Genomic DNA, 13862 nt, shown 5'->3' with positions numbered 1-13862 from the left:
CCATTGAGAAACATTGGTATTAAGGATGGATGGATGTGTGAACTTATCCTGTGTCCCCAAGCCTATAGTGCTAAAGAGTAGGTGGGAGCCTGGGCCTCCTCAGTGAGAAGTAGCAGCACACTATAGTGGAAAAAGAGCCAGCCTGGAGTCAACCAACCTGCCCTTGAACCCTGATTCACCCACTTATTACTAGCTGTGGCCTTGAAATCAAATCCCATGAGCTTCAGCTTCTTCCTCTGTAAAACAGATATGACATACAACCAACTATCTTACATGGTCATCATGAAACAATGTATGTCCAGGAGCTGGTAAGGAGAATGGACTCAAGAAACAGCTAACAATGACTATTGTCTTAGGTGTGTGGAGACCAGGCTCCTCTCTGTTCACCTGGGTTGCTCATCTACTCTGAGACTCAAGCCCTCCCCTTGACATCTTCCCTGACCATCCAGGCCTGGAGATCCCACCATATTAAATGCTCTGCCACTAATTTATTATATATATATATATATATATATATATATATATATATATATATATATATAGTAAATATATAATGTATATATATATACACACATATATACATATATATATATGTGTGTGTGCGTGTGTGTATATATATATACATTATATATATATATATATATATATATATATATATAGAGAGAGAGAGAGAGAGAGAGAGAGAGAGAGAGAGAGAGAGAGGGAGGAGAGAGAGCATTCCTAACTACCAATTCCAAAATCCAAGACTTTTTGAGCACTGTTTTGATACCATGAGAAAAATTCTACTTTAGAATTTTTCTCCTGGTATCAAACTTTAGATGACAGGTCACAGTCAAAACACATGTGCACTAAAATTTGCATACAATTACCTTCAGGCTATGATCAGAAAGTACATATGAACATAAGTAAATTTCATGTTTAGACTTGGGTCCCATTCCCAAGATATTTCACTATGTATATGCAAACATTACAAAAGAAAAGAAAGAAAAAAGAAGGAAGGAAGGAAGGAAGGAAGGGAGGGAGGGAGGGAGGGAGGAAGGAAGGAAGGAAGGAAGGAAGGGAGGGAGGGAGGGAGGAAAGGAGGGAGGGAGGGAGGAAGAAAGGAAGGAAGGAAGGAAGGGAGGGAGGGAGGGAGGGAGGGAGGAAACCTGAAACACTTCTGGTCCCAAGCACTTTAGATAAGAGACCTGTATGACAGATTGTTACTGTTTCTCCTATGAGGTTGTATGCCACTTGAGAGCAGGCGTAACATATTTATTCAAAATGTCTTCTGCAGGTAATGAAACATTCATTGTTGCAAAAGAAAGCTAAGAAAATTCATAAAAAGTGTTTTGAAAGCATTCAATGGATAATTGTCAAAATTTAATACAGTAGTTCTTAAACCCTGACTACACATTAGAATCATTAGAAGATCTGAAAATGTAAATAGAGATTTGAAAACATAAATAAAAACTGATGCCTGGGCTCCGATACATTCTGCTTAAATCAAAATCTCTGGGGACAAGGTCCAGGCATCTGCTTACAGCTCTCCAGGTGAGTCTAATGGGCATCCAGATTTGTGAACCACTGGTCTAGGAGGTAGCTCACCTCCTGAGCTCTGGACCTATCTGTTTCTTCCCCTCTATTTGTCACGTATCTCCAACGTCTCCTGCATCTACCTGATTTTTCCGAATTTGCTCAAATCACTCCCATCTCAAAAATAATCATCCCTACCTACCACACATGCACCCCTAGTTTCTCCCCTCAGAGACATCTTCCAAAAGATGTCTCCACTTCCTTACCTCTCAGTCCCTCCTCCACTTACTCCCATCTGGCCTCTCTCCTCCACAAACCTATTGAGATGTTCCTACCAAAGCCCCCACAACAACTCTTTAACAAATCCAATGCAACATCATCTTTTGACTTTCTGCTGCGTTCCATACTGTTGCCTGCTCTAGCTTCTGAAATCTCTGGCCTTCCTTGTAAACCAGGGTTCCGCTCCTCCTTGGTCTCCTACTTCTTTTGTTGCTGCTTTCTAGTATCTTCTATCCTTCTCTCCCCTCTCTCTGCTGTCCTTTGGAGAGCTGGTCTTTCCCAGGAGCTCATCCCTTACCATCTTCTCTTCCCCTCTGTAGACTTTTGGGCAAACTCTTCTCCTACACCCTGAGTTTCTGGTACCACCTTTGTGGTGGCACCTCTAGCGTCTACACCTCCTGCTCTGCCTCTTGACCTCCAGGCAAGCATTTGTGATTGCCTCTTGACCAACTCTACTGGACGACTACCAAGCAGCTCAAGTTCCACACAACCAAAGCTCACCCCCTCATTCCTCCCCCTACTAGCAAAAGTATCACAAAACATTGCTTCATCTATGTCACTTTACCCAAGCGAGAAATTCTTGATACTGCCTTCTCTTTGTTCATTCATCCTCCCAAATCACCATCCATCCAATCAGTTACCAGTTCAGTTGCTGCCACCTTTTTTTATTTTTTCGTATCACTTGAAAGTTTATGTCATTTCATTCTTATAAGCCATTCAAGTCCAAATCCTCAACATTCAGACAATGGGCCCTGTGGCTCCTTGCCACCAAAGTGCCTGTACTCCAGTTTAGACCCCACACTCTGCTAAAGTTATATTTATAAATCTTAAATCCCATCATAACTCTTTCAACTTTAAAACACCCTTAGAATAGTGCTATTTGTGTCCCCCTGTGTATCCTTCTAACATCCTTCCATGCCACCTCCTTTTCTTGTATTCTACATTCTAGTCATACTTAAGAACTTGGCAGGACCCAAATTTATGCCATTCAATCGCTTGCCTCTGGGCCTTTGAACCTGCTGCTCCCTCTACATGAAGTGTCCTTCTGCCTACTCTTGCCTGGCTCACCCTGCTCATCCTTCATGACTCAATTCAGCTGAGACATTACCTCATATCTCTAACCCCAGCCCCAGTCTGGTTAGGTGCCCCTCCTCTGTGCCTCCTGGGCGTCCTTGGTGGACTTCAATCTTCACACCACTCACCTTACATTGTAACTGTCTGTTAATTTGTCACCTTCTCCCCACCCACTCCAGGGTAGAAGGCCAGTTCTTATTCCTCTGGCATCCCAGAGCTTAGCATAGTATTATCAGACCCACAGCAAATGCTCATGCAATGCTTTTTGATGAATGAATAAATGAACTGAAGTGAAATAAAAGAAAGAAACCAAGAGCCAAAATGTCCCATATAAACAGATTACCTCATCCAGAAACCAGCTTCAAGCACTGACCCATCTTGTCAAGAGCATCAGTATCGGCTGTGGTTTGAATGTGACCCCACAGTGCATACGCTGGAAGCTCCGTCCCCATGCAACAGTGTTGAGAGACGGGTCTAACAGAAGGTGATTCGGTCTTGAGGGCAGAGCCCTCACAAATGGATGGCCATGCAGAGTGGGCTAGTTATGGAGGGAGAGGATTAGCTATTGAGAAAGTGGGCTTGTTGTAAAGGTGCCTTCGCCTCCTTTCTCTCATTCTCTCTTGTCCTTCCATCTTCCACTGTGTTGTGATGCACCAAGAAGCCCTCACCAGATGCTGAGCAGGGGTCAGGGCCATGACCTTGGACTTCCCAGCCTTCAGTTTCATGAACCAATGAACTTCTTTTCTTTATAAATCACCCAGTCTGTGATATTCTGTTATAGCAACATAAAGCAGGCTAAGATAATACCCTTGCCCTTGGCCCTGGAGTAACTAACTCCAAAGACAGGAACGATTTCCTGTGGTCTATCTCTACCACAACTTTTAGACCATTCTCATTTTCCATTTTCACTCCAAGGCCCTCATAGAGGCCCCGTGACTCCCTACTGAGTCATTTCTACAGCATCCTGGAGAGCAGGTGTCTCCAATCTGCATCTCTCTCCCTCCTGCTCATCTTCTCTCCATGGAGCTGCACAAGGGGTCTTTGCTGAACATAGAGTCTTGTTTTCATCGCTCCTCTCCTGCTCTACTCCTGGCATCTGTGCATCCTGGCTCCACCTCTGTCCTTGGGATTATGTCAAGTTGAATGGTCTCAAGGGAGCAGGTGGATCCAAGAACCTGTTCTTATTTTCTCCCAAATGCCACTCCAGGTTCATCTCAAGCAGCAAAACACACTCTCACACCAACTCAATGCTCTGGTGGGCTTTTGCTTTAGAATCCTCTCTTTATTCAAACTATTCCTATTTGCTGATGACATATGTTAGAAGACCCAAAAAACGCCACCAGAGAACTTCTAGAACTCATAGATGCTTTCAGCAAAGCAGCAGGATATAAATTAACACCCATGAATCAATCATATTCCTATACATCCATGATGAATCAATTGAAAGAGAAATTAGAAAAACTGTCCCATTCACAATGGCCTCCGAGAAAATAAAACATTTGGGAATCAATCTAACAAAAGAGGTGAAAGACCTCTACACTGAAAACCTCAGAATACTAAAGAAAAAAATTGAAGAAGACGTTAGAAGATAGGAAGATATCCCATGTTTTTGGATAGGCAGAATTAATATTGTCAAAATAGCCATAGTACCAAAAGCGCTATACAGATTTAATGCAATTCCCAATAAAATTCCAATTACATTCTTCATAGAAAGAGAAAAAGCAGTCATGAAATTCATTTGGAAAAACAAGAGGTCTAGAATAGCCAAAGCAACCCTTAATGAGAAAAGTGAAGCAGGAGGCATCACAATATCAGACATTAAATTATACTACAGAACTATAGGAACAAAAACAGCATGGTACTGCCACTAAAGCAGACATGAAGACCAATGGTATAGAATAGAAGACACCGAGACAAATCCACATAAATGCAGTTATCTCACACTAGAAAAAGGCTCCATAAACATACATTGGAGAAAAGATAGCCTCTTCAACAAATGGTGCTGGGGAAACTGGACCCTTATGTAATAAAAATGAAATTAGACCCCTATCTCTCACTCTGCACAAAACTCAACTCAAAGTGGATCAAGGACCTACACATTAGACCAGCGCCCCTGTGCCTACTAGAAGAAAAAGTAGGCCCAAATCTCCATTGATTTCCTTCTTCCTAAAGTGCAAGAAATAAAACCAAGAATCAATAAATGGGATCAAACTAAAAAGCTTCTTCACAGCCAAGGAAACAATCAAGAACATGAAGAGAGAGCCTACAAAACGGGAGAAAATCTTTGCCACCTGCACCTCAGATGGAGCATTGATCTCCAGGATATACAAAGAACTCAAAAATTTAACATAGCTTGTTAGCTATCCTTAACTACCCTTTGAGGGGTGATTTTTCTGCCCTTGGTGTTTTCACACACATGGCCTTATTTAAATCTTCCTCAGTCCTTTGAAGTTGGTGGCACTCTTATTTTTATTTACAGAAGTGGAAAAATAAAGCTCTGAAAAATTCACAATTAACTGAAGGATATTGGTGTAATAACTTACAGAATGGGGATTCTCACCCTTCTCAGTTTGACTCCATGGCACAAGGTCTAACTGGATAATACCAGATGAGAAACACTAAGTAATGTCACTTATCATAAACACCGAAGACTAGATTATGATTACTTTATAAATGTGGAGTTAATGTACAATAAATGTAAATCTTACCACTGAAAAAAGGAAAATTATATTTTTAGTTGTTCCACATATAGATTTAAAACACCTGAACTGTTCATACCATGTGGAAAGTCAATGTTGCTCTTAGCCAGGTGAGAGGTATTGGGTGGGCCTCCCGGGAGCCAACGGTTCCCAGCCTGTCTTTTCCTGTTTATACGCCAGCAAATTGGCATGAGGGTTCAAGGGTGAAGAGTATAGAGGAGTTGGGGCCATGAGTTGGGTCCAAATGATTTAACTGTCATCACTTTAAGATCTCTCCTCCCAAGGGGAGCCCCTTGTTATATTGCAACTTAAGATAACCTTTGGAATTTTTAGACGAATACCACACAATTCCACAAAACTTCACATTTCTGTCCTTGAATGTCTTGCAACTATAGCTTCAGACTTGCATCAAACTGTAGAAGATGTGGAATGTGCTCTTTTTCAAATTTAAAAAAACAGTGTTTTATTGCCTTGTAGAAGTTTGAGAACAACTCCTGATGTTTATGTCTTTTGCACTTTATTTCCACACAAGATGGTGAGAAATAGAGTGAGAGAAATTGTCCTGGACCAGAGACCAGATGAATTCAACTGTCTCTCCTGGCACATTCCCCCACTTCTTCTTCTTTTTTTTTTTTGAAAATTGGGTACTTTGCTGCAAAATAACCGTGCTTTGTGTTTATCTACACATTTCTGAAATTCAGAACCAAACTTGCCTCTTTTGTCTTTCCAACACCCCTTGTAGGTATTGTTTAATCAGTGGATTTGCTTCTGGGGAAGACAATCGAGGCAAGTCATTTCACTGAGCCCAAGGAGGAAGTTCGAGCAACTTTGAAGCAGGTGAGCGATTCCCCGGGATTCTTGCCTTTGTCACAGGTTGCCATAACAACAAGTTTTCATCTCATAATTGGTATAATTGTAATAGCTCAAATTTATGTAGCCTTTTGAAATTCATAAGATTTTGGCACATCATTGCCTCTTTTAATCCTAATGAGAGCCCTAAGAGGTCAATCCTGTACTCCCCAATTCACAAATGAAGAAACCAGATCCAAACAGTTTATAAAACTGTCCTTAGGGGCAACAGTGAGTCTACTTTACATCCTAAGACATACCACAACTTCATCTGTTTCCTAAGCCCGACGTCAAGATATAGTATATTTAACTCTCAGGCTAGCCTGTTTTTCCAAAGTTCAAGTTCAACTGTCTTTTCCCTCTAGTCACAGTCTGACCTGGATGACTTGTCATCCTCTAGTATTCATTACTCTTGACTTGAAATTCTTATATTTGGTTTGGATGTGGCCACTTGGAGACTCCCTGTGTTCCTTTCTTCCAGGTGTTGCCATGTGACTAGATTCTGACCAATATTTTGAAAGTGAAAATGCTGAGGTCAATTTCTGAATTATCCCTTAAAAGGAAGAGGCACGTGTTTGTTTTCCTCTTTTCATCACTTATTGGCTAGAATGTAGATGTGATCGTGAGCCATTTGGGACCTTGGGGACAAGGTCACAAGGAGTTGGCAAAACAATGGATGGAAAGAGCCTTAGGCACAGGGAAGCCACCAGGGGAGCCCTAATAATATCCAAAGGGTCCCAGGAGGGAAACACAAGGCATATCCTGTTAAAATTACGATTACGTTGAGTTTGAGGACTGCAAGACTTGTATCCTCACTACCCAATCTGGGTAGTCACATAGAAATCCCCCAAAACGCGAATATTCCTTACCAAATACCTTTCACTCTGCATTGATGAAACCACATTGAAAGGCTCTGAACTTGTCTCTTACCCTGAGTTTGGACCTCAGTGTTATGTACTTATATGCTACTATTTTCTCCTATAGCTGAAAACCTAGATCATTTGGCTTCATAAATGAAGCAAAGGTTGTCCTACCCACTAGTCCAATGAGCACAGCTGAGAGGAGTCAGGAAGTGAGTAGAAACTGAACTAGAAGCCAGGAGATCCAGGTTCTGCTGGGCGGCAATGGGAATGCCATTTATCCTCTCTGGGGAAATGGTTCAACATCAAAATTGTTCAATTCTTCTTATGTAAGCTTCATTGATAAATAGTAAACATGAATTCAACTTCACAGTAACTCTACAAGTCAAGGTTTTCTTAGAGGCTGTTGAGAATCCACTCAATGGAAGATACCAGAGAAATAGAAAAGTGACATCTTCCTGGAGTCCTTTCTCCAGCAGCTCTGAGGAAGCCTATGCAGAGCAGAGAGGGAAGGACTTGTAGGGATTTCTGTTTTCTCAAGTGCCTACAGGAAATCAGAGAGCATTTTCCAGGGCTTTGCTGCAGGAGAAGTGTTAGATTTGAGGGCTGGAAAAATTTCCCTCTGTCCTGAGAATTGCAGGAAGTTAGCATCCCTGGTGCTTGTCCACTAAAATGCCCACACATATTCCATACCACCCCCCGACACACACATTTGCAAAATATCTCCAGTCAGGAACCATTGCTAATCCATCCTGACATTTTATAGTCTCAAAAAGAGATTCAGAGGAGCTCAGTGACCTTGGACAAGGTCACTCTTGCTCTAACGACAAAGCAGGGACTAGATGCAATGTCTTCTGATTCCTGGATAAGTTTTTTCTCTCTAACCTTGGATAGACCCAAACAGAATCACTGTTCTGGGTCAACAAGACCAACAGGTAACAGAGCAGAGGGATGGTGCCTCTACCTTGGGTGAACGAGACAATCTACTTAGATGCCAGGAGAAAACAGAAGAACTTTCTATTTCTATTCTATCTCCTCCTTTAAAAAATTCTGTGGGTTTTAAAAATGTACATAATATATTAGTACAGTGGTATATGTATAATTTATAAATACATAAATATACATACATTGATGCATGTTCAAATATTTTTTTAACTGATGGTATGCATGATCAAAAAGTGTGGAAACCACCAGTCTCAACATCCTTTTCTATTTCTAACTCTAAAATATTATGAAATGATCTGATTTGTTTTACTATTTTGTTTTCCAGGATGACATCTATAAGCTATTCTTCTAAGACAAAAGATACAGAGCGTGTGAAATACTAACCAAATTGGAAGCCTCTAGAAGGCAGATTATCCAACAATGCATCAGAATTCCACATTAAAAACCAAGTTATTTTGCTCAATTTATCATTTTAATCAGATCAACCATTTGTCAATCCAATCCCCTGTTTGGCATTTAATCTGGAAAAATCAAATCAATCATTTTTAGATGCTGGGTCCTGCTTTATGGAAAAGACAATCTGGATTTGTTGGAGTAAAGAAAGGAGAGGTTAAGGGAAGGAAGAGTGCCTCCAGGGTGCGGATCACTAGTTTTAACATTTTCTCTCTTTTTCAATCAGTTTCACCTAGGCTTGAAACAGAGCTTAAATTACTTCAACCTTTAAAGATGCTTCTCTTAACCTTAGTCTGCCATGTGAGGTGAAGCAGCACACACAAGGATAAAAGCAGTTCCTCTCTAAAAGATTAAAAATATACCTAGTGCACTCAGAAGTTCCTGCTAGCCCAAGAGACGCACTCTCCACTGCCTTAATCAGTGTGAGGGGTTGCAGCAAAATTCAACATTTTAATGAAATTCCCACCAAATTCTGCACTGGGGCAGGATTTCCTAAAACACACTTACAAAAATTGCCTGTTGATCAGGTTGTACCTGGAGAACAACAACAAAGAGAGAGAGGGGGTGGGGGAAAGAGTGAGAAAACACTATCAGGACTGAAATGAACCCACAGCACCTGCCCCTTCTCTTTAGCTATAGCCAGGGTAGCAAACACACATCTATGCAATGTGAATTTTATCAAGCACTTATCTAGTTCTTATTCTATGCCTGGTACTATGCTGAGGGATTTACATCCATCACCTCTTTTAACACAACATCTGTATTCTAAGGATGGTAGGATATAGTACAGAGGTTCCCGAACCTTCTGTGTTCATGGCACACTTAGTTTCTAACATAACACTCTCATAGCATCTCTAGACCAAAAGAAATGCCCCTAACAATTCCATTTGTTAAGTAGTTCTAGCCAAACAACTTGTTAGTACAGTAGTTCACACAGACATTGCTGTTTTCCTTGAAAATTTTAAATATTGCAATGACCTTGTGAGCTTGCTACAGAGCCCCAGGGCTCCTTGAAGCACAGCTTGGGAACCACAGATCCACCACCTGTGGCACAGATACTATCAGAGTCCCTATTTTGTTGATGGGAAATGGGCCCAGAAAGGTTACCCAGCTGGTTGGATGTAATATGGGAATCTGAAAGCACACAGAAACCCAGAGCCACTCTGCTGTCAGGCTGTCCTCTCTCCCTGACTTACTGTACTACATCCAGTTACCACCTCCTCTCTCCATGCTGTATACATGCAACTCCCCCCACCCCAACCAAACACACATGCACACAGGCATATGCACACACGCACACTCATTCCTGGGCTTCAAACCATTCCCTCCCATTGGGATGCCCCTCCCTCACACCTGCTTTTCTAGAAAGTTCCTTGCTTCTATTTCCAGCCCTAAGTTAACTCTGGACTGCTTGGTCCTACACTCATCTTTTCTTCTTTAGGAAGGAAAAGACTGTAAGTGCCATGTTAGTGACAGTTGATATGTCTTACATTGTTCTCTAATTGCATTATTGGTATGAATGTGGTTTTTCCAATAAGACTAAATGTTTGCCCCAAAATAGGGATGGTGAATTATCTCATGCTAGACATGTAGAAACCACTGTGCCAGTTTGTTGAAATCAGCAGGATGATAAATGCTAGAATTTCACAGCATATGCTAATGACTGGATGTAAATAACAGAGAATATATTTAACATAAATGTCATCAGGAATGGTAACTAACATCTGTAAGGCCTTTTTACACTCTAGGAAAGACTTTTCGCATATATGATTTTATTTGTTTTTTGCAACAGTCTGTATTATCTCCTTTCATGGGAGAAAGTGGAAGCTTAGGCAGGTTAAGTGGCTTTGGCCAAACTTGCAACATGTTAAGTAGAAAAAGCAGATCTGGAAACCCACTGTATTGGTCTCCTTCCTGGCCCTATTTTCTCACTTCCCTGCAGTCTCTTTCACAGAGATGTCAATTTTCAGCCCAGATCCCATACGACAGGCTTTCAATTTCAGAAGTACTGTCCCAAATTCATGGCATCCCTAGCCCTGCACTCTCAATACCTCCACTGAGATGCTGTGACTCCACAGGACATAAGGCTGGGCTGGCTATGGGCACTTCCAGGGAAAATGCTGACCCTTTGGTTGAGGTCAGTGGATCTGTGGAAAGTTCCAGAGCTGTCAAGAGGACAGGGAACCTCAAGTTTGTGGTTTCCTAGACAACCCAATCTCCCCTGTTATGGTAGTGTGGACCACAAAGGCTGGGGCTGTCAGCTTCTGAGGCTAACAAGGACTGCTTAACAAAAGTCTAGATCAAGATTAAAAGCATGCCATAAAAATACAAGCAAGCTGGAAGTGTGCATCCATTCTTTATGGGTCACTAGCTAGTTCTGGAGTTCAGACATATCAGCCTTGGGTTTACAGTAGATGCTATTTCTTACTAATATATGACTTGAGGACATTGTTTCACCTCTCTGAGTCTCAGCATTCCTGTTAGTAAGATGAGATCATAGGATAGTCATGAAGATTAAATGGAAAAACAAATGTAAAGCATGAGAGGATAGAGCCTGGTGGGTGACAGACACTAAATAAGTAATAGCCACTTATCAAAGATGACAAATAGTTTTCAAACTGGGCTGCACCTAGCAGGCACTTATTAAATAGGACAGACAAACACTGCCTCTGCTGCCTCCACCACCACAAGAAATTTGTAATGTTTTGAACAACCCACAATAAAAAATTAAAAAAAAATAAAAATAAAAATAAATAAAAAGTAAAAAAAAAAAAAAAGAATGGTGTTACGGGCACTGCTGTAACTCCTTGTACAGCCCCTCAAAGACTCCAGCTGAGAGGTTATAGTAGCAGAATAAGGAAGGAAGAGAGTGAAAGAAAAGAAACCAGAAGATGCCTAAGGCAAGACGTTACCCAGAGGGACCTTAAAGGGAAACAAAAGAAACAGAGGAAGAGCTGACAATTGATGCTGAGCTTGACAAGGAAAATAAACAACTTAGACCATTTGAATATACATTTCAAATTACATCATTTTCTTCTGCATTGTGTCTCCAGGCAGTTGGGAAGATACAAATGTGTTATATTTATTTCTAAAGCTTTATTGAAATTGCAACAAAATAAAAATCAAAATTAAACTTTATGAAGAAAACAGGGGGGAAAATAGCCATAAGGTCACTGTTTCCTCTCATGACAAAATGGGGTTGAGTCCTGCATTTGCATCAGGATTCTTTTATCAAATGCCTGCCTTTCTAGAAAGATAGATGGCAGATCTCAGAAGCAAGGTACACAAAGACGTTTGGAAATTCTAAAGGACTGTGCAGACATTCATTATGATTATTACATGGATGGCAGCTCACGTAGTAACTTAGAAATCTTTCTGACTCTCCCCCCAATGACAAGGCCCAGGTGTTCTGAGGGGCTACCAGCATGGACATACTCACAGCAACTGGGGTATCCTGGCTGAGAGGCACACTGTGTGACCGCTCCTGCAGGGACTTATCTGCATCGACTTCAGAGTAAAAGACCTTGAAAAGACACAGACACCTGGTAAGAACAGAGTCCCTACTTCTCCAAGATCAAAGGTTTGAATTGCTCACAAAGGAAGCAGGTTCTGAGGTGCATCAGGCCACCCCACTAGTTACTAGTTCTGTGGGAATGAACATCAGACATACCTGGTGGGGTTGCAAATTCAGAAGCCTGCAGAGGCCGGGAGGAAGACAACGTATCTGTGAAGAGGGAGTGGGGGCTGGACCCCGCTCCTCTCCTATTTCCCCAAACCATGACCCTATCAGGTAATCTTGCATCTTCCCATATTTGATATGCCATGAGTTCAGAAATATGTTTCTCTAAGAAGACCAGAGGACGAGGTCATGATGAATACTTGCTGATGGTGAACTGGAGTCTGTAGGGACTGGTCAGACTTGAGGGCTTTCATCCCATCTCAGATGGGTCCTTCATCTCCAGTGGGCTTGGTGTCCCATAAGAATATGGGATCAGTGTGTCCAACTGTCTGGATGTCTCAGAGATTTCAGAACTCCAAATATTTATCTGAAATACCCTGACTTCTAAAACTTGGTTTATTTTTAATAATACTACTTAACAAAAACATTTTGGAGAACCGAAATCTGCCCATTTTTCAGCCTCTAATTGTAGGGTACCTTCTATGCTCCCTCCTCCACTTTGCCTGACCATATCTTTAATTCAGTTCATACATTTGTTTGTACTTATTGATAACATTCCACAGTGACTCCCTATGATTTCTCAGGTTTCTGTATTATTCTCCCAATGATATTAGGCAATTGGATAGCAGAAACCATATCTTCTACTTGCTTTATATTTTTCCTTTGCTGCACAGAGAAAGAACTGGATAGATCCTGATTAATGCAGAGGTCATTCTCAGGGGTCTTAGAAATGCCCTTGAAATATTTCTTATAGTTTCACCAGAAGAGAATGAGGCGGTTATTAATATGAGAGGGCTGGTAGTAAGGAGGCCATAGACAGGTTGAGCACCCTTAATCCACAAATCTGAAATCTGAAATGCTTCAAAATCTGAAACTTTTTGTGCCTGATGTGACATCAAAAGTAGATAATTTCACATCTTACTTCATGTGATGGATCACAGTCAAAATGCAAGTCCACTAAAAATATTACCTTCAGACTATGTGCATAAGGTGTATGTAAAACAAATGAATTGTGTATTCAGACTTGGGTCCCATCCCCATAACATCTTATTATGTATATGTAAATACTCCAAAATATGAAAAGAGTCAGAAATCCAAAACAATTCTGATCCCAAGCATTTTGAATAAGGCATACTCAACCTGTTCAGGAGGTACAAAGATAGGGAGCATGTACAGTCACCCCAACATGCCCACTGCAGAAATCCCCACATGTACTCACAGTGTATCCAGTGACTGGGCTTCCAGGACGCTGTGGCATTTTCCACTGGATGCTGAAAGCTGTGCAGTTCAGGGCACCCAGCTTGATGTCAAGAGGAGGCCCCACCTTGCCTGCCCCCAAACAAAGAAATTATGTTAAAAGATCAATGCATCTTACCATCAGTATATTTACACAAGATTTAAGAGTGTGTACTCACAAAAAAAAAAAAAAAAACATGCTTAAAGACGGCTCCACAGGCCAGAAATGCAGTCATCCCTCTGATGTGCCACCCCTTTCTCAGTTGACCTCAC

At 41.3% G+C, this 13862-nt stretch overlaps 1 protein-coding gene across 1 annotated transcript in view; it reads right to left on the bottom strand.

The window, feature by feature from the left end:
- Egflam (EGF like, fibronectin type III and laminin G domains) overlaps window positions 1-13862 on the bottom strand; it is a 179787-nt gene that overhangs the window by 104429 nt on the left and 61496 nt on the right. The window contains exons 3-4 of the mRNA XM_027936295.2: window positions 13573-13682; window positions 12114-12197 (exon numbers count right to left, since the gene is read on the bottom strand). Coding sequence (XP_027792096.2) covers window positions 12114-12197; window positions 13573-13682 — 194 coding nt within the window. The remainder of the gene's footprint in view (window positions 1-12113; window positions 12198-13572; window positions 13683-13862) is intronic.

This window comes from Marmota flaviventris, chromosome 5, assembly GCF_047511675.1.
Source record: "Marmota flaviventris isolate mMarFla1 chromosome 5, mMarFla1.hap1, whole genome shotgun sequence".
Lineage (NCBI taxonomy): Eukaryota > Metazoa > Chordata > Mammalia > Rodentia > Sciuridae > Marmota > Marmota flaviventris.
Note: the sequence above shows the minus strand (reverse complement) of the source record. Positions and strands in the feature narration are given on the sequence as shown.